The sequence below is a fragment of the Crocuta crocuta genome, unplaced genomic scaffold (assembly GCF_008692635.1).
Source record: "Crocuta crocuta isolate KB4526 unplaced genomic scaffold, BGI_CrCroc_1.0 scaffold367, whole genome shotgun sequence".
Lineage (NCBI taxonomy): Eukaryota > Metazoa > Chordata > Mammalia > Carnivora > Hyaenidae > Crocuta > Crocuta crocuta.
In genome coordinates, this window is record NW_027527936.1 from 4,516,172 (window position 1) to 4,536,022 (window position 19,851).

At 46.9% G+C, this 19,851-nt stretch overlaps 1 protein-coding gene across 5 annotated transcripts in view; it reads left to right on the forward strand.

The window, feature by feature from the left end:
- ARMH1 (armadillo like helical domain containing 1) overlaps positions 1-19,851 on the forward strand; it is a 48,868-nt gene that overhangs the window by 26,670 nt on the left and 2,347 nt on the right. For all 5 annotated transcript variants that reach the window (XR_013332105.1, XR_013332106.1, XM_077752072.1 and 2 more), the window contains 4 exons: positions 954-1,038; positions 19,258-19,380; positions 19,469-19,541; positions 19,707-19,836. Coding sequence is in view for 3 of the 5 variants with exons in the window: in XM_077752072.1 (XP_077608198.1) it covers positions 954-1,038; positions 19,258-19,380; positions 19,469-19,541; positions 19,707-19,836 (411 nt within the window). In the remaining 2 variants the exon portion in view is untranslated. The remainder of the gene's footprint in view (positions 1-953; positions 1,039-19,257; positions 19,381-19,468; positions 19,542-19,706; positions 19,837-19,851) is intronic.

The following is a 19,851-nucleotide window of genomic DNA, read 5'->3' on the forward strand; positions in this document are numbered from 1 at the left end:
CTGTTAGCACAGAGCCCCACACAGGGCTCCATCTCACAAACCATGAGATCATGACCTGAGCCAAAATCAAGAGTCAGACGCTTAACTGATGGAAACACCCAAGCGCCTCCAGAGTTCTTAGTCTTTCCATATACCACTCAAACCTCTTTGAACAAAAGCAATGGAAGCCATAAAATGAAAACAGGGAAAAAATAGGACTGTGGAAATGAAGGGAAAAGAGTTTCAATAAGGAGAACATGACCAGCTAGGTCAAATACAACAGAGAGATTAAGTGTGGGTAGAACTGAAAGATGGTCCTCAAAAGAAACATTTAGATGAATCTTGGTCCCATGGCAGGGAAATTTAAGTTGCAGCAGCCCGTCAAAGGGGGATGCATGGAGGATGAAGTGGCTTCCCGTCGGCTCCTGCAAAGCTTAGATGTAAAGGGGAAAAAGCAGTAGCAAGAGAAGGTTGAGCCAAAAGACAGTTTTGTGCAAACTGGGTGAGCCTGAGGGCGTTTCATGCTAACAGACAGGAACCGATGCGCAGATAAAGGTTGAAGAGGTAGAAGGGAAGGGTTCCCCCTTGGATGAGGTTCCTGAGGGAGAAAAGATTTAGGATCCTGGGTGAGTTCCACTCTCCCTGGCCTATGCCCACCCTCCCCCCCAGCAAGGGGGGAGGCTTGTCCCGCACCACTAGCAGGTGGCCAGCTAACCCCGACTGAATGCCTCCTGAGCTAGAGGGGTCAGTGTCAACCTCAGCAGTCTCTCAGTTTGATTCTTGGATGCCCGTCTCTGTCCCTCCTCTGGAGAAGAAATGTACTTGATGGTGTGGAGGCCAAGGACCACTGACTCACCACTCCCCCACTCCCCGCTCAGCCAGGCTGCCTAGCTGTCTGGAAGTCTGCTTTCCATTTCTAACGGGTGTACTAGATCTAAGGAGTAACCACTCTGTCCGGTTGTCTGTCTTGTCAGTCGATCATTGGAACCACACACCCCAGCATCGTGGACTGCGTGCTGAAGGTACTGCGCACCATGCACCTGGAGGTGCAGTATGAAGGTAGGGGAGGCGGCCGGTCTGCTCCCGCCCACAGGTTCCAGAGTTACCGCAAGGGCTAGACACATTCGCTCTTTAAATTTTTATTTTTAAACATTCATTTATATTTGAGAGACAGAGTGGAAGTGGGAGGGGGCAGAGAGAGAAGGAGACACAGAATCCAAAGCAGGCTCCAGGCTCTGAGCTGTCAGCACAGAGCCCGATGCGGGGCCTCATACTCACCAACCGGACTTCGAGATTATGACCTGAGGAACAGACTAAGCCACCCAGGAGCCCCTAGACAGATTCACTCTTTTTTTAATTTTATTTTATTTATTATTTTATTTACTTATTTATTTATTTTATTGTATATCTATATATCACAATTATTTTATCCATTCACCCATCAGTGGGCACTAGATTGTGTCCATATCTTTGCTATTGTAATGATACTGTAATGAACATGAGGGTGATATATCTTTTCAACTTAGTGGAGTTTTTTTTCTTTTTTTTCCCCCTTAAATAGTTTATTGTCAAGTTGATTTCCATAGAACACCCAGTGTGCATTCCAGCAAGTGCCCTCCTCCATGCCCATCACCCCCCTTCCCCCTCCCCCACCCACATCAGCCCTCAGTTTGTTCTCAGCATTCAAGCGTCTCTCATGGTTTGCCTCCCTCCCTCTCCCCAACTATTTTTCCCCTTCTTCTTCCCCATGGTCCTCTGTTAAGTTCCTCCTAATCCACCTATACATGCAAACATATGGTATCTGGCCTTCTCTACTACATGGCAATGAGAAAGAATGAAATCTGGCCATTTGTAGCAACATGGATGGAACTTGAGGGTGTTATGTTGAGCGAAATAAGTCAGGCAGATTCACTGTTAGGAGTTTTCTTTTAGTCATGGGGCATCTGGGTGGTTCAGTAGGGCTGAGCATCTGCTTAGGTCTTGATCTCGCATTTCCTGAGTTTGAGACCCATGTTGGGCCCTCTGCTATCAGCCTGTTAGCGCAGAGCCTTCTTTGGATCCTCTGTTTCCCTCTTGCACTCTGTCCTCCCCTGCTTATACTCCAATAAATAAATAAGAAGAGTTTTCTCTTAGTCACAAGGAACCATGTTAAGTACACTGGATAACCTTGGCAAATGGAAGATGCTGGTTCAGTCTGATTAGCAAGTTATTCAGAAAATGACAGCCACTTTCTGTACTTTGAATCAGCCACATGGTGCTTTGACATTTGCTAGGACCTGCCTGGGTACAGAGCTGGCTCTGGTTCCGTCTTAGGTGGTGCTTCCCCACTAAACAAAAATTACCTGGGGGACTGTCCTTCTCCTAAGAAAATAAACTGGATGGTGGTAGTATTAAGTTTTCATGTATTCAGTATGTCTATGTGCCAGCCACTTTTCTATGCATCACTTCATTTAATTCTCAAAAGAACCACAAGAGTACAGAGCCTGGCACATATTCGGTTTCAAATGTTTAAATGAATAAATGGTGGAGGCAAGTATTTTTATGTTTTTCAATCTAAAGCATCAAAGCACGGAGATATTAAGTATGCTTCCCAAGGTTATGCAACTAACTAGATTCAAACCAGATTTGACTCCAAAGTGTATGCTTTTTAATTTTTTAATGTTTATTTATTTTTGAGAGAGAGAAAGAGACACAGAGTGAGCAGGGGAGAGGCAGAGAGAGACAGAGACACAGAATCCAAAGCAGGCTCCAGGCTCTGAGCTGTCAGCCCAGAGCCAGATGCAGGGCTCAAACCCACAGACCACGAGATCATGACCCGAGCCAACATCAGACACTTAACTGACTGAGCCACCCAAGCGCCCCTAAAGTGTATGCTTTTTTTTTTTTTTTTAATTTATTTCTAGGAGAGAGAGAGAGAGAAAGACAGCATGAGCAGGGGAGGGTCAGAGAGAGAGGGAGTCACAGACTGAAACAGGCTCCAGGCTCCGAGCTGGCAGTCAGCACAAAGCCCGACGCGGGGCCCGAACCCACGAACCGCGAGATCATGACCTAAGCGAAAGTCGGACGCTTAACCGACTAAGACACCCAGGCACCCCATTAAAGTGTATGCTTTTAACATGAGCCCATGACAGGTGTTTACAGGATGTTGTTTTCTTCCCTATTCCTAGAGTGGCTCAACGAAGGAAAATTCTGTTTTCAACAAGAGGGATCAAAGAAGGGTTTGCTGAGAAGGTGATATTTGAGCTGAGCCTTGGAGAATGGGAAGGATTTGGAAAGGTAGAAAGGAGCAGAGAAGGGCATTCTGGAAAGGGGAATGGTATAAATGAAGCGCCAGACATAGGGATATACAAGATGTATCTGAAGAGTGACAAGTAGGTCATTTAGTGGAAGTTTGGTAGAAGTCTCAGGCCAGGAAGATCTAGAAAGGCAGACTAGGACCAGACTGAGGAGCACCTTGAATGCCAGATGGAAGAGTAGCGGGTACTCTCTCCAGTGGGCAGCACAGAACCATTGAAAAGTGAACCATGAACAGTGGAGCGGCAGAGGGAAAGCACTGCCTAAGGGAGGTTACCTGGGTGGTGGTAAACTCAGTAGGTCAGAGCCACAGGGAGACTGTAGAGTTTCAGTGCACTTCTTACCGCTTTTGTCCTTATATTGTCAGTGCGGTCTGGCTTAGGGTAGATCCTTGTTGCATGTCTGTTGAGGGAGGGAGGAGGAAGGACTGCACATACACACTGAGGCAGAGGCAGGAGAAGCATGAGGTTTTCTCCCTGCCTTTTTGGTTTGATGTCTGCTCCTGTGATAATAGTGACACCGTGAGCCTCAAGATAATTTCAAATATGCCAGACTCATAACACGTGCTCAAGATGTCTGTTGAATGAATGAATGAATGAATGAATGAATCATTCTTTTTTACCGGGAGCTTCACAATAGTCTTGGCGTAACTGGGAACGTAGAGCATGTATATGTGTGGTTGTCCACAAGGGGGAGCTATGCCACACGATTGGCGGAGTGGAAGTTCTGGGAGAGAACACAGTGTCACCTCCCGCTGAGACTCCTCCAAAGGCAGGGGAGGGAAGGTCTGACGGGTCTTAGATGCGGTCCTAACAGTGACAACCTAGAGGATCAGAGATTAATTTCTCGGAGTTGGAGGACACTAAATTGCAAGACCAGGATGATGGCAACAGTCATGGTTAGAGAACCCTGTGACCAGGAGGAATAAGTGATATAGCTGAACGGACTAACTCTTAAAAGGTCAGAGTTGGTTTATTTTTTAGAAACAAATATTGAATGATCCGTGGTGTGCCAGGTACTATGCCAAGTACTGGGGNNAGGTGGGGGGGGGTGGGGGGCCTGCTTGTGTGTGTTTGTATTGAGGAGAAAAATTAATGATTCACAGGGCACCTGGGTGGTTCAGTCAGGGGGGCGCCTGAGTGGCTCAGTGGTTAAGTGTCCCACTCTTGATTTTGACTCAAGTCATGATCTCTGGGTGATGGGATCAAGCCCCATGTGGGCTCTGTTCTGGGTGTGGAGCCTGCTTAAGAGTCTCCCTCCGCCCCTCCCTGACTCTCTCTCTCTAAACAAACAAAAAGCCATAACAAAACAAAAACAAGAAAAACAAAAATGAATGGCTCAGAAGGAAGGAGGAGGTTAAGGAGGACGTGCACTCTACCTCCCGTGCTGGGAGGGGTAGTTCCCCGTTGCCTGAGAAGGCTGCAGGGAAAGTGGGATTCTCAGGGAGAGTCCAGTGAAAACAGGATGGAGCAGCTTGGGAGACCTGGAGACTCTTTCCCTTGCGGTGGGTATCAGTGGTGCAGGAGCCAGGTGAGACCTTCACTTCTTTTTTCATTGAGAACTCCACCCCCCCACCTCCAAATCGACCGTTACTCATTCTCTGTCCTCTTTCCCATTACTAACCAAATGTCTCTGCTCCTACCACAGGCCAGCTCTTCCACTGCTGCTGCTTTTTTCTTTTTTAAGTTTATTTGTTTACTTATTTATTTGAAAGAGAAACAGAACAGGCAGGGGAAGGGCAGAGAGAAGGTGAGAGAATCCCAAGTAGGCTCCACACTGTGGATCTCACCATGAGATCATGACCTGAGCTGAAACCAAGAGTCGGACACTTAACCGACTGAATCACGCAAGCGCCTCATCTTCTGCTTCTGCTTATTGTCTGAAGCACACTCATAAAGCCTTCTCATAACAGCCTCTCTCTTTCTCTCTGGCAGATCATCTCCATTGACATGCAAATATGTTCTGTATCTCCCATCTTTTTTTTAATGTTTATTTATTTGTTTTGAGAGAGAGAGTACAAGTGGTGAAGGGAGAGAGAAATCCCAAGCAAGCTCCTTGTTGTCAGTGCAGAGCCTGATGTGGGGCTCTATCCCACAAACCACAAGATCATGACCCAAGCTGAAATCAAGAATCAGAAACAACCAACTGAGCCATTCATGCCCCCCCCCATTTCTCTCATCTTTAAAAGAGAGCCTCTCCTTGGTAATCTATGGATTAGAAGAGATTTAAAAGACATGCCCCCCAAAATTAAATTAAATGATAGCATTTAAGGATGCATACCACTCCTTGACCCCAAGTTCCCCTCCAGCTACCCATTTTTCCATTTTCTTCCTACTTGATCTCTTAGCTGCTTTTGACCCAGTTGGCCCAAAGCATCTGGCTTTTCTTCTCTGGACTTTTGTGATACCACTTTCGATTTTCCTCCTGCCAGCTGGGTCTGCCATGTTTGCTCTGCTTGCTTTGCTACCTTCTCCCAATTTCTCCACCACTTTGTTGGGTCAGCCTACTTCTCATCTCTTTACCAACACCTTCTGCCCGTGTGATTTTGTCTAGTTCCCTGGCTTCACACACCACAAATATGTTACACATTCAAATACCGGACTGTATCTCTGGCCTGATCTCTCCCCTGAAATCTCCCCAGACATCTGAAATTCATAGCCAAAGCAAAACTCTTGATTTTCTTCCCCAATCCTATTCTTTTTTCCAATTTTCAGTAAAAGGTGTCACCACCAATCCAAGTGCTCAAGTAAAAAGTGTAAGACTAGTACCAGATGATCTGCACTTTCTCTCACCTTCTACCCCATCCCACCCTTACCAAGTTCTCTCTGGCTCTGTCTCTACTTAACCTCTTTGTCTGCCCCAACCCCACCCTGTGATCGCCCAAGGCTAACCCACCAACCTGTCTACTAACTTCTGCTTCCATTCCAGCCTCCTGTAATCCATTCTCCCACTGCAGCCAGAATGATCATTTCAAAAATAGCTTCCCATTACACCCACACTAAAATCTACATACTAGCAAAGTTTCTGGAAGGCTTTTCCCCCAGACCTTGGATTGATGGACAACTTCTCAAACTTCAGCTCAGACGTCACCTCTTGGAGAGGCCCACTCTCTCTAAAGTTTCCCCATTCCCTCCTGCCACCCACCTCAGTCTCCCCCCATCATTGCACATCATTGCGCTTATCTCCTTCAGAAATCACCTTGTTCGTTTGTGTACATGTTTGATGTCTGTGCTCTGTAAGAAAGTCAGCTCCTTGACTCATCCTCTTCTTTGTTTACCATTGTATCCCTAGTACCTGAACAGTACTGGCAAAAGTAGACTCTTAAATATTTGTTGAATGGATGAATGGAGACAGGTGAATCGCGTATACCCTAATTTATACTGAACAGGCATCATATTGGAATTAGACTTTGAAATACCTAGCTTTTTCAGCCCAGACGGCTAAGTTGAGGCTGTGTGTCATAAATTACCCTTTATTTCCTGAGAGTTCCTAGGACCAAGGAAGGTTTGGAGAGGGAGAAAAAGGAAGCAGTTCTTGGAGGAAGGTAGGAGACAGTGAGGCCACAGGAGCAGGGTGTGGATGCCCTGGTCACCTGTTGCTTATAACAAACCACCCCAGATTTCATGTCACAAAACTATCACTGTTTTACTCTCACACAGTACGTAGGTGAGATTACAACAGGACACAGCAGAGATGGATTACCCCTGTTCTTTGGGGCCTGCCTCACCTGGAAGACGGGGCGGGGGCACAGCTGGACCTAATGGCTAGTGCGGATACTATTACTGGTTTCTCCTTTTGCCTCAGGGTCTAATATGTTTCCAAATGCACCCTTGTTCTCCCAAAAGAGTGCAAGAGGAAGCCTCTGCATCACAGAGTGGCTTTCTCGTCCTCACTGCAGGGGAACCTCGTTGTCCATTTTTGTCTGTTCTTCACTTTAAAGTAGAAATAACCACGGAAAGGGTACTGGTGTCCACTAATTTCTGAGAGGTTTTTTTCCCCTAGAATTAAGATTTTAGAATTTCTTTTAATGATGATCCCATTTAATGTTAAAGAGCCAAAATTAAAATTAAGGGAGGCCTTCTTCAAAGTGGTCCTGCCTGGAATTTATCTCCATTTATGATTTCTGTGAAGTGAAAAATGGCAGTTTCCTCCCAGGGAGGATTGCTATTCCAGGAATTGGTGGCAGGCAGGGACTTAATCATGATGAGCAGTCTAAAGCCACAGAAGTACTCTCTCATTGGCCTCCCTTCCTAGAAAGGAGAAATTTCAAAGTCATAGAAAGTTTTGCAGAAGAATAAATTAATTAGTTCTGTTGTGAATTTGAAATATATATATGTGTGTGTAAATATATTAGCATCTTTTACAAATAAGTTATTACCTTAGGAACATAAAAATTACTATGTGTGACTTAATTAGAAGCATATCAATCATTGTAAATTAATTTGCCAAATATATGCTTGCCAAAAAATCAATGGGTCAGATGACCAGTTTGCTGAATGCCCAATTCACCAAATTACCAATTTACTGACCTGTTTTCTTTAAACATTTATAAAGTTTAGAGAATTGGTTGTATTAATGGGGCCTATGAGAGCTTAAGGGAGGCCGGAACTTCAGAATTCTCAGAGACTTCACACTCTCTCTGCCCCTCAGTTCCCCCATCTGCCCTTTGCTGGCCCTTGGTCTCCCTTTCTCTGTCCCGCCTCTCGCCATTCTCTCTTCTCCAGCGTGGACAGCCTAGGCTATGCAGCATGTAGCTCTGCAGCTACAGAGCTTGGGCAGAGACAATAAGGATTCCATAAAATGCCACTATGAAGACAAAATGAAAACTATTATATTCACACTTTGCAGAAATCAACATAAGCTGCTAAATCCATCCATCTCTATCCATTACCCATTGCTATATAACAAATTATCTCAAAAGCTAGTGGCTAAAAACTAAACATTTATTGTCTCACACAGTTTTTGTGGGTCAGGAATCTGGGAACAACTTAACTGAGTGGTTTTGGCTCCAGGTACCTCATGAGGTTGCAGTCAAGCAGAGAGCTGATGGGGCCTAGAGGACCGCCTTCCGTCATCATGGCTCACTCACAGACCTGTCAAGTTAAAGCTGGTTGTTGACAGGAAGCCTCAAGCCTTCACCACACAGGCCTCTCCATTGGGCTGCTTAGGTGTCCTCACAACGTGGCAGCTGGCTTCTCCCAGAGTGAGTGATCCAGGGGAGTGCAAAGAGGAGGCCCCACTACCTTTTATAATCTAACCTCAGAAGTTGTACACCATCACTTCTGTTTTACCCTGTTCACTAGAAGCTGGGGAAGAGAAATGGGCTCCATCCCTTGAGAGGAAACATACTAAAATTTTTGTGGACATATTTTAAAACCACTGTACCGTCTGATAAAAATTGCAGAAAAACAAACATAGGCATAAGAAACAAGTTCATGGTAAAATGGTTAACATTTTTGTCTAATTGACCTAGAACTTAGGATTAATTTGACTTGCTAATAAATGATCATGTTTCATGTAGTAAGGTTTAAAATGTAGCTTATCAGCCACAAAGTACAAAAGCAGAGTTAATGGCTGAGTGAACTGTACTGCACTAACAAAGTAGACTCTTCTAGAAATGTAGTTCAGAGAAACAGTGGCCTAAGTAACAGAACAAACATGGACAAGTCTTTGAATCTCTTTCCCTGCCCCTCAGAGACCTGGAGAGAAACTGGCAGTGGACAAGAACTCCATTGTTAATTTTTCTTAGGTTTTATGAAGTTACACAGATTCCTAATACTAAGGAGAATGATTTATTTAGAAATCAATCACAGATTTGGTTTTCACTTTTCTTCATTAAGCCATTTTTATAATGTTTATTTATTTGAGGTAGGGTGGGGTGGGGAGGGGCATAGAGAGGGGGAGAGAGAGAATCCCAAGCAAGTTTCACCATCAGCATGGAACCTGATGCAGGGCTTGATCTCATGACCATGAGATCATGACCTGAGCTGAAATCAAGAGTCAGACACTTAACAGACTGAGCCACCTGGTGCCCCCATAAAGATGTTTTTAAAATTGAGGTGAGATTCCCACAACATAAAATTAGCCAATTTAAAATGAACAATTTAGTGGTGTTTAGTACATTCACAGTGTTGTGTGATCATCACCTCTATTTAGCTCTGAGACATTTTCATCCCCCAAAAAGGACGCTTTGTACCATTAGGCATTAGCTCCCCATTCCTTCCCCCTCAGCACCTGGAAACCACCACTCTTCATTCTGTCTCCGTGGATTTACATATTCTGGATATTTCATATAAATGGAATCATGCAATATGGGACCTTTTGCATCTGGCTACTTTCACTTAGCATAATGTTTTCAATGTTCATCTATGTGGAAGCAAGTATCAGTACTTCATTCTTCCTTATGGCTGAATGATACTCCATGTGTGTATATACCACAATTTGTCTGTCCAGTCATCCACTGATGGACATCTGGGCTGTCTCCCCCTTCTGGCTATTGTGAATAATACTGCTATGAACGTCATGCATGTGCATGTACATTTTTAGTGCCTGTTTTCAATTCTTTGGGGTGTATATCTGGTGGAATTGCTAGGTCATATGGTAATTCTCTTTAACCTTTTGAGAAACTGTCAAACTGTTCTCCAGGGCAAATGTATGAGGGTTCCAATTTTTCCACATCTTTGCCAACACTTGTCACTTTCCTTTTTCTTTTTCTTTCTTTCTTTTTTTTTTTTTTTTTTTTTTTTTTGCCANGTAGCCAACCTAGTGCATGTGTAGTGGTTTGGGTTTGCATTTTCCTAATGACTAAAGATGTTGAACATCTTTTCAAGTGCCTGTTGATCATTTATATTTCTTCCTTGGAGAAATACTACTCAAGTCTTTTGCCCATTTTCTAAAATTGTTTTAATGTTTTATTTATTTCTGAGAGAGAGAGAGAGCATGGGAGGGTCAGAGAGAGAGGGAGATACAGAATCTGAAACAGGCTTCAGGCTCTGAGGTAGCTGTCAGCACAGAGCCTGACACGGCAGTCAGCACAGAGCCCGATGTGGGGCTCGAACCCACAAGCCGTGAGATCATGACCTGAGACAAAGTCAGATGCTTAACCAACTGAGCCAGCCAGGCGTCTCTTTTGCCCATTTTAAAATTGGGGTGTTTGTCTTTTTGCTTTTGAGCTGTAAGAGTTCTTTATATATTCTGGATACTAGAATGGTTTTTCCCATTCTGTAGGCTATCTTTTCACTTTTTTGATAATGTCTTTTGTTGGTTTACTTTACTTTACTTTACTTTTATTTTATTTTACTTTATTTTAGAGATAGGAATGAGAGGGAAAGGGGAAGAGAGGATCTCAAGCTAGCTCCACACTCAGCACAGATCCCAACACGGGGCTCAATACCAGGACCCTGGGATCATGACGTGAGCCAAACTCAAGAGGTAGACTCTCAATTGACCGAGCCACCCAGTCACCCCTTGTTGGTTTACTTTTAAACGATTTAAGTATTTTGTTTAATCATTTGCTTATTCAAAAGAGCAGGCACTAGGCTTGGTACTGAGTATATATATACAGTGACAAATGAAACAAAGTCCCTGCCCTGGTAGAGCTCTGAATCGGCAGTAATAACAACAGTAAAAATAGCTAGTCATCGCTGTCAGGGACTGGTGAGGACTGTGTCTTAAGCTCTTCAATCATGTCACACAGTCCTCAGAACAATTCTGAGAAGTAGGTACTATTATCATCCCCAGTTTACAGATGAGGAAACTGAGGCACAGAACAATTGAATAACCCACCCAAAGTCTCAGAGGTAATAAGTGGGAAAGTAGTGGGTCACGCCCAGGCAGTCTGACCCCTGCGCCCAAATCCTCACCACCACACTATCCTGTCTCTTTGTTATGAAAAAAGACTTTTTAAATTTTTACCACTTTAAGAAATAGTCAAAAACCTGAGAATAGACAATATTATTATTACCAAAAACAATTATGTTTTCTTAGCTTCGTGCCCTTCACAGGGTCATGCAAATACTATAACATCTCATTTTTAAAACTACACTTTTTGCCCCATAGAACCCTGTGCCTTTGCTCCCCTCTTCTGAGCTAACCTCTATTAGCAGGAGTTTCAACCTTTCCTGCTGCGTAAGAGGCCACCCATCTTGTCGGCTTCACTGAACAGTCACAAGGCTCTGTCACTAATGGATAGTTTACCATAAAAATCTGCTGCATATTCTTAAAAGAAGCATTATTCCCCCAAAATTATATGAGTACCTCAACTGCCACTCTTTATTCAGTGTTCCTAAGTTTTATTATATAGTCTCCCATCGTCTTTTGTTTCTTTTTTAATAGAAAGTTCTTGGGGAAAACTCGTTTCTAACTGTCCCCGTTTGCCTGGCCCTCAAAGCCTCTGTGACCGCCCTGGCCTGGCGCGGTCTCCCCTTGTGCGCCTCAGGCAGCGGTGCTCCACTCAGGTGTCAGGGCCGGTTCCAAGCACCAGCGCGTGGGCTGGTTGGACTTGGTGAGCCTTGAAGAGCAGATGCCTGTGGAAGACACACTACAGTAATTCTTAATTCAGCGGTACAGACACCACCAGAGCAATAACATTAATTACTTTATCACCTGACTTATTTTTTTTTAATTTTTATTTATTTATTTTTGAGAGAGGGAGCATGTACACAGGGGCATAGGGTGGCAGAGAGAGAGGGAAAGAGAGAATCCCAAACAGGCTCACACTGGCAGCGCAGAGCCTGATGAGGGGCTCAATCCCACAAACTGCCAAATCGTGACCTGAGGCAAAACCAGAGTCCGTCGCTCAACCGACTGAGCCACCCAGGCGCCCCTTGCCTGAGTGTTTTAAAAGAAATAGTGTGTAAAATATGTTTTCTGTGTTTGAACATTGGGCTTTGAACAAGATATGGTGAAAGAGGTGGTGAGATGTACAGGAATCAGAGATAGAATGTGGTTGGTCAGGAAGATCCCTGACACGGACATCTTATATGTTCCTTACAACAGCAACTTACCAAATGCATTCACACTTGCTGGGAAAGGAAGCCAACCTGTGTAGGGACACGCACTGAAGCACACTTCTCATATGTGGCCAGTAGGTGGCAGTCTGGTATGAAAGTGAAGACAAAGAACCGAGACCAGGGTTTCGCAAGGCTCTAGGAGCAAAGAATTGTAAAACAAACTTCCACAGTGCTGAGTGCCTTAGAAATAGTTGCATGCCATCTCCACAGCTCCCAGGTGCAATGCCATTCCTAAGGTTCCGTCTGCCTCAAGAATACTCAGCCCGCTGCCACAACCCTGTCTCCTATTCATTGTGACTCCCAGGGCAAGTCATTTGTTCCGGCTTTCTTCAGCTACCAGCCAGGTGATCCGGGAACTTTCTTCCCAGGCTGACAGGCTGTGGGTTCTGTGGTTCTTGTTTGGATTGGAGGAATCTCTCCTTTTGCACTGAAGTCCCCTTCGAGTGTCAGTGGGCTGCCCCTTGCATCTGTTTTGTTTCCTGCTGTTCCAGTCAGCAGTAGCGCCGTAGCTGATGTGTACCCAACTGGTTTGTCAAATGAAAGCGTGGGGGGGCCCCTGCTGAGCTACTTCTCAGCCTCCCTGGGCGTGACCTCTCAGTGGCTCAAACCCTGCCCATCACCACCCTCCTCCCATGGAAACTGATCTCTTCCTTCCCTGACGCGCCCCCTCCCCAGAACACTCCTGGTTTTGTCCTATCTGGGAACTGCTGCTCAGTCCCTTGCACATTCCTATCCCTCCGCCAGTCCCTTAGGTGCAGGCTTCTTTCTGTTTCTCTCAGAATTCAATCCCAGGTATCCTGCAATTCTCCTTTCTATCTGAGGTACCTCATCTACTCCCACGGTTGTAATTACTGCCTATAACAACAGAAACACTAACGGCTAGCCTTTATAAGGTATTTAGTCCATGTTAGGTACTGCTCCAGCTCTCCGCTCATTAATCCTCACAACAAGCTGACGAGGTAGGCACAATTATTATTCCCATTTTGTGGCAGATGGGCACAACAGTTGCGTGATGTCTCTCCAGCTCACGCTGCTCTCCTGAGCTCCACCCCCTTGTTCCCATTTGCCTTCTGAACATCTCCCCTTGGACGTCACTGACCAAGTTCAGAATTGAACTCCTGAGATTCCAGCTCCAAGGTCTCAATCTCAGTGAAAAGCACCCAAGGCTGGAAACGTAGGTCCTCAACATTTCTTCCTGCTTCCCACCTACAACCAACTTCTAACAAGACTCTAACTCCTTAATATCATTCAAATCTCCCTCTTCATTCCATCTCCACTGCTGTAACTCATATCTTTATATGTCTCACCTCTAGACCAATCTCCGTCTCTCCAGCACAACACCTACACAGTCTTTTCTAGTCCTCCACCAGAGCCGAGGTAGCGGAGCTTAGTGGTGAAGAACAGAGCTTTGCAATCCGAGAGTCATTCTGCTACTGTTTGACCTTGGGCGAGCTACTCAATCTTTTTAAGTCAGTTTCCTCTGACACAAAAGACAAGAAAACCCCTGTCCTATAGGGTGGTTGGCACATGCAAAGCCCTTGGACACCAGCTTGTCTCCTCAGGCTCTCACTCCGTAGGCTATCACTCCGTGTCCCCCAGGCAGACTTCCCTGCTTGCCTGGCCACAAGGGTGGCATGCACTTTGCCACATTCATAATTCTAGTCCCTCCCTCCTCTCCATGGCTTTGTCAGCTCACATGTCACCTTCTGCAAGAAAGCCTTCTCCTGAGTCTATATCCCCCAGTTCCTCAACATACCCTCGCACCAACCTAGCTTCCTTTGTGTTTCCATGGCTCTTATAAAACTACATCACAGAGGCGTCTGGGTGGCTCAGTCGGTTAAGTGTCCAACTTCAGCTCAGGTCGTGATCTCACGGTTCGTGAGTCTGAGCCCCATGTCAGGCTCTGTGCTGACAGCTCAGAGCCTAGAACCTGCTTCATATTCTCTCTCTACCCCTTCCCTGCTCATGCTCTGTCTCTCTCTCTCTCTCTCTCTCAAAAATAAATAAACATTAAAAAAAATTTTTTAAACCGTACATCATACATGCCAGTTTCCCTAGCGGTATCCGCCTCCCCTTAGGTTGTGTCATCTCTGAGGGCAGGGATGCTGTCTCGGTCCTCGCTTAGCCCTAGCACAGGGGGCTGGCACACAGAAGATGCTCATTGAATATTCTGTTAGATGCATGAATGAATCAATAAATCAGTGACTGATCCAATTTAGGACAGTTGGATATTGTCAGCACCACAGGCTTCAGGCAAAGCTGCCAAAGACAGCAATCCTCTGTTGCCCTTTGCTTTCCGAATGACTCTGCTCTGCTTAGGAACCAGCCCAGTGTATAAAGAATTGTAACTGGCTGTGGTTCTTGTGGAGACATTGGGCAGAGACTGGCACTTTTGCTTTGCGTGTAAACATTGACAGCTGTGAATTTTAAAACTCAATCAAAAATGACTCAGCGAATAAATCTTCATTTTTTCAAAAGAGTTCCAAGTGTTGCAGACACATTAGCATGAAGGGGTAAGCATTTAGGGTAAAGTGAATAGGCAGAACCAGATATTTCTCTCCTGGAGCACTTGGTCCTATGTGGGCAGAGAATACCATCTGTGGGCAGGGACATTTCATAAAAATCTATTCATCCATTCATTGCCACGCTGAATGTTCACCGAGTCACTCCTTGCTGCACGTAGAACTCTCTCAGGAACAGGCGGGTCTTCTTCCCAGGTGTCCTGGCACTAAGGTGCTGCCCGCGCGGGCCTGGGAAGAGCACACTACTCAGGCGAGGTGTGCCGCGGCTGACAGGGCCTGGCAGAGTCGGGCATGAGGGGGGCCGACCATGCAGATCCCAACCTCACTGATTCAAAAAAGAAGGAAGAAAGTTTCAGGACCAAACACTAAGAGAACAAGTAAAAAATACCTGGGGCAGCAGGACTGGTGTTCAGGCACTAGCCAAGCAGCCTGAGGCATCCCAGGTTACATTTTCATCCAAGTGGGACCGTGGTTGGGGGAAGCCAGGGAGGGTCAGTGCGCTGGTCCCTCTCCCTCTGCAGTGTTGCTGCCTCTTTGATTCAGAATTAGAACGACATCTGAGCAACAGGAGGCTAGAGTGGGGGCCGACGGGATTGTGAGGGCTACCCTGGAAGGCCTGGAGGAAAGAGAAAGCCCAGAAGCAAGCAGAAGCTAGACAGTCCTTGGAAGTGTTTCTGAATGAAGCAGCTGTTTCTGAGTCAGGTTGGTCCAGAGAGAAGGGGCTACTGCAGAAGGCCTGTCCTCTGAATGCTAAGCACTAGAAGGGTTAACAGGGATGTTTCTAAGAGTTTCTCAGCCAGCGAGTGAATTGTTGATTCTGTGATTGGAAAAACAGGCCAAGACAACACTGGCTTTGTGTGGGGCTTCAGGACTGGGCCTCTGTGTACCCGATGGCTCGGCAGTGTAGATGGACAGGAGGCCCCCAGGATCTGAGATGAGGGCAATGTGGGGGATGCCCTCCTGGTTCCTTTCCTTAGACTGACCCACCAGCCAAAACTGGTTCTCCTTCCTGCCCAAGGACACCTGAGGCCTGGAGTGCAGAGGTCAGCCCCTCTCCTTCTGGGGGTATTGGCAGCTGATACTGCTCCGCACCAGGCAGGAGGGTACAGTGTGTGGCGTACGAGACACAGGATGGCTGCTGGCTGCCTCCCCAGCCTCTGCCTCTGGGTAAACAGGCCACTGTGCTGTTGGTGACTCAGTGACGGTTTTCTGACAAGATTATAAATCACCAGCACATGCTCACGGTTAGGCAACATATGTTTGTCTGGAGTTAAGCAAATAAAGCTTCCAAGAGCTGCAAGCAGCCTTGTGTAGACACCCGCTCTGTGTGCTCTGCAGATCCGTGCAGTCCCTGTCCCTGGCTTCTTCACCTGCTGCCCCTCGCCCCCCCACTGTGTGGGAGGGGCCACAATCCCTTCACCTTTCCATACACCTGCCTCATATGAAGTGAGTATACATGGCATGTGTGGCTCAGTTCTGGGCTCACCAGCAAGTATCAGGTCCTGGCTTCAAAGAGCTCTCTCAACTGGCTGTGGGGGATAGAGGGATGGCGCTGTGGTGAAAGGCTTCATGGCTCTCCAGCCTATGAGGAAGCAGAGCCAGGAACAGTTCCATGGCCCAGGGTGGACAAGGGCCACAGTGACCAGGGCAGAGCCTCTTCTGAGGCCATCTCCCACCAGGTAATGGCAGTTTTTCAAGCACAGTCCTAGGCTCCCATTACCTGAGTGGTCATTAGGCCACAGGAATGCAGGATCCAGTCAACTCAACATTCATGGACTGGACAGGTTTGAGGCTCTGGGTAGTCAGAGTCAGAGATATGTCCACTGGAGTTCACAGTAGTGGAGAGATTGTTACCAGATGACACCAGTATCCATGGTGAGAAAATGGTGCTGTAGGGCCAGAGATGTAGAACGTCTCCTCCTGTGGTACAGGGTGGGGGCAGCGGGGAGCAGGCCAGACAAAGATATTTGAAAGCTAATTTCTGAGGTGAGTCTGGAAGAATAAGTAGCAGTAAGCAGGTGGAGAAGCCTCTTCCCACCCCCCCCCCNNNATTGACATTGAGTTGTCTTTACTACAACACTTCTGATACCAAATGGGGGGAGGGAAGTTTCCACACCAAGGAATTCTCCAGCGCTCTGCAGACATCAATTGGGTATCCTACATTTCAATTCAATTCAATTCTGACACTAACTATCTGGAGTTAGCTTCAGACTCCACAGGTTTAAGGGCTCAGCCCCACAAGATTGCCATCACTTCAAATGCCAGTCACAAGTATTAGGTCCCCAGGTTATCCATACTTCTGTCCAACTTGGCTAAAAAGCCAGGGGGCTCCCACACCCCTCCTCCTTTGCAGGTTTAATCATTTGCTAGAACAATTCACAAAATTCAGGAAAGCATTTTGCTTACTATTAGCAGTCTATTATACCTTTTTTTTTTTTTTGAGAGAGAGAGAGAGAGAGCATGCATGCATACAGGGTAGGAGCAGAGGAAGAGGAATAGAGAGAATTTTAAGCAGGCTCCATGCTCAGTGCAGAGTCCGATGTGGGGCTCAATACGGGGCGCAATGCAGGGTTCGATCTCGTGACCATGAATCACAACCTGAGCTGAGATCAAGAGTTGGACGCCCAACTGACTGAGCCACCCAGGCACCCCAGTAGTGTATTATAAAAGATACAATTCAGAACAGGAAAATGGAAGCGAGGTATAGGGCAAAGTATGGGTTGGGGGACTGCTCCAGCCACACCATCCTCCCACAGCTCAATGCATTCACCAATTCAGTTCTCTGAACCTATCACTTAAGATTCTTATGGAAGTTTCATTACATAGGCATGGTTACTGGTGATTGGCTATTGGTAGTTAACTCACTCTCCGGGTCCTCTCCCTTTCCCAGAGGTTAGGGGATTGAGCTGAAAACTCCAATCCTGTAGTTATGCCTTGGTCTTTCTACTCATCAGCACCCATCCTGATGCCGTCTAGAGACTCCCAGTCACCAATTATTTCATTTAACACATAAAGTACACTCTTTACACTCTGGAGAGCCCAAAGGTTTTACAAGCTATGGGCTAGTAACCAGGGGGAAAAATAAAATATCTATTTCCCATCATACCATAAATATCAAAAGGAAAAAAACTGTAATCTTAACAATGAAGAGCAGGGTGCCTGGTTGGTTCAGTCAGTAGAGCATGTGACTCTTGATCTCAGGGTTGTCAGTTCAAGTCCCATATTGGTCATGGTGTCTACTCAAAAAAACAATGAGAGCAGTGCAATGAGCAATGACCAGAACAAAACCTAAGGGAAGGTGAGAACCCAAAAAGATAAGACCGGCACTCAGAACTGAGTCCATTTTCTGATCCTGAAGAAACTAACCAATATCAGACGGCAGGAGAGAGAAAAGGCACCCCAAGGCCTGCCCCCAGTGGGAATCTGATGAAAGGGTAAATCCAAGAAGACATAGTAATCCTAAATGTATATGTACTGAACAAGAAACCTATCAAATATGTAAAGCAAAATGATAGCATTAAAAAGAGAGCTCTACAGGGGCGCCGTGTTCCATCACATTACCATCTCACCGGGCCCCCTTCCAGCTCTGCCTCTCTGTGGTTCCTTTCCCTTTACAAAAATATTCAGGTTTCCCCATCTCCCCAGGCACTCCAAGCCTACCGACCCTTTTATTGCACTCATCACCCTACTGTGAGGCTGTGCCAGGCATTTAGTGCAGATGTGCTGAAAAGCTGAGTGAATGAATGAATGACTGGAAAGTATCTACAGGAAAACCCCTCAATAAATTCTAGTTCCTTCCTTCTTCCTAACCAGGTCTTTCCTTTTGCTTCTACCACTTCCTAGCTGTGGTATCTTAGGCAGAGTGCTTTACCTCTGGGTCTTATTCCCTCAGATGTAAAATGGGCTGACAGTCACAGTGTTACTGCAAAGCAAATCTCATTTGGTTATGGTGAGCTTCAGCGCAACACTGTGTGAAAAGCCTAGGCAAAGAAGGGCTCCATAAACAGTTTGTCAGAAACTAAAATTTCCCCAAACCTCAGTCCACCTTGCTTCCACCCTTCTCACTTTCTGCCACACATCCTCCACCCACTTGCTGTCTCCCTCTCACCCCTTGTCTTTGCCCATCTTTGTCTCCCTTTTAAGACTGAGCCCCTCCCAGTCGGACACCCAGATTCCTCTATGCCCAAGGTGTGAGGGTTGAAGGTGAGGGATGAGGCTTGGCCCCCTCCTCCTCTTTAACCAGATCCAGAAAGGGCAGGAGTGAGGTGTTGCCTGCCCAGCTTGCCCCACACACGCTTTGCACAGTGCTGATGATTACAAGGTGCTAGGAAAGGTCCATGAAGGAGATGGGGGTAAAGGAAAGCGACCTGGTTCAAGGGAGTCTTTGCTTGTTGGATGGAGATGGGGAGTGTTGGAAGTTGGGCCTCCCCAGCGCCTCTGCTCTTCTCCAGCCATCGAGCTGATCAAGGACCTGGTCAACTATGACGTGTGCCAGGCTCTGCTCAAGGGCCTCGTGGCGCTGCTGATACCGTCCGTCAAGGAGACCAGCAAACTGCAGCCCGAAATCCTCAACGGTAGGGAGCCGCTGGGACTGAGGCTGCAGGGTGGGACTCCTGGGCTTGGGAAGCAGGGCCTCCAGCCTCACGGCCGCCCCTCCGCCAGACCCCGCGGTTCTCCAGCTCACAGCCAACCTGCCGGTGTTCTTGCAGCAGGCCGCGGCGGCCAAGGCCATCGGGTAGGCCTGCAGGGGTAGTGGAGGGGTGCAGGCCTGCAGGGGTAGTGGAGGGGTGCAGCGAACTCGGCTGGCGCTACCCGCAGGCCCCGGAGCGCTCGCGCCGCCTGGGCGGGGTGGGGGGAGGGGGGTGTCAAGGGGTCGCCGCAGCCCGAACCCCCGGCCCAGGGTCCTGGCGCGCAGCAACACAAGCATCGCCGAGGAGATGCTGCACCTGCGCGTGGTGCACAGCCTGATGGCCGCCATGGGCAACATGGACCACAGCAACAGCCAGCGGCAGGCCAGCCTCACGCTGGAGGTGAGCGACGGGCGG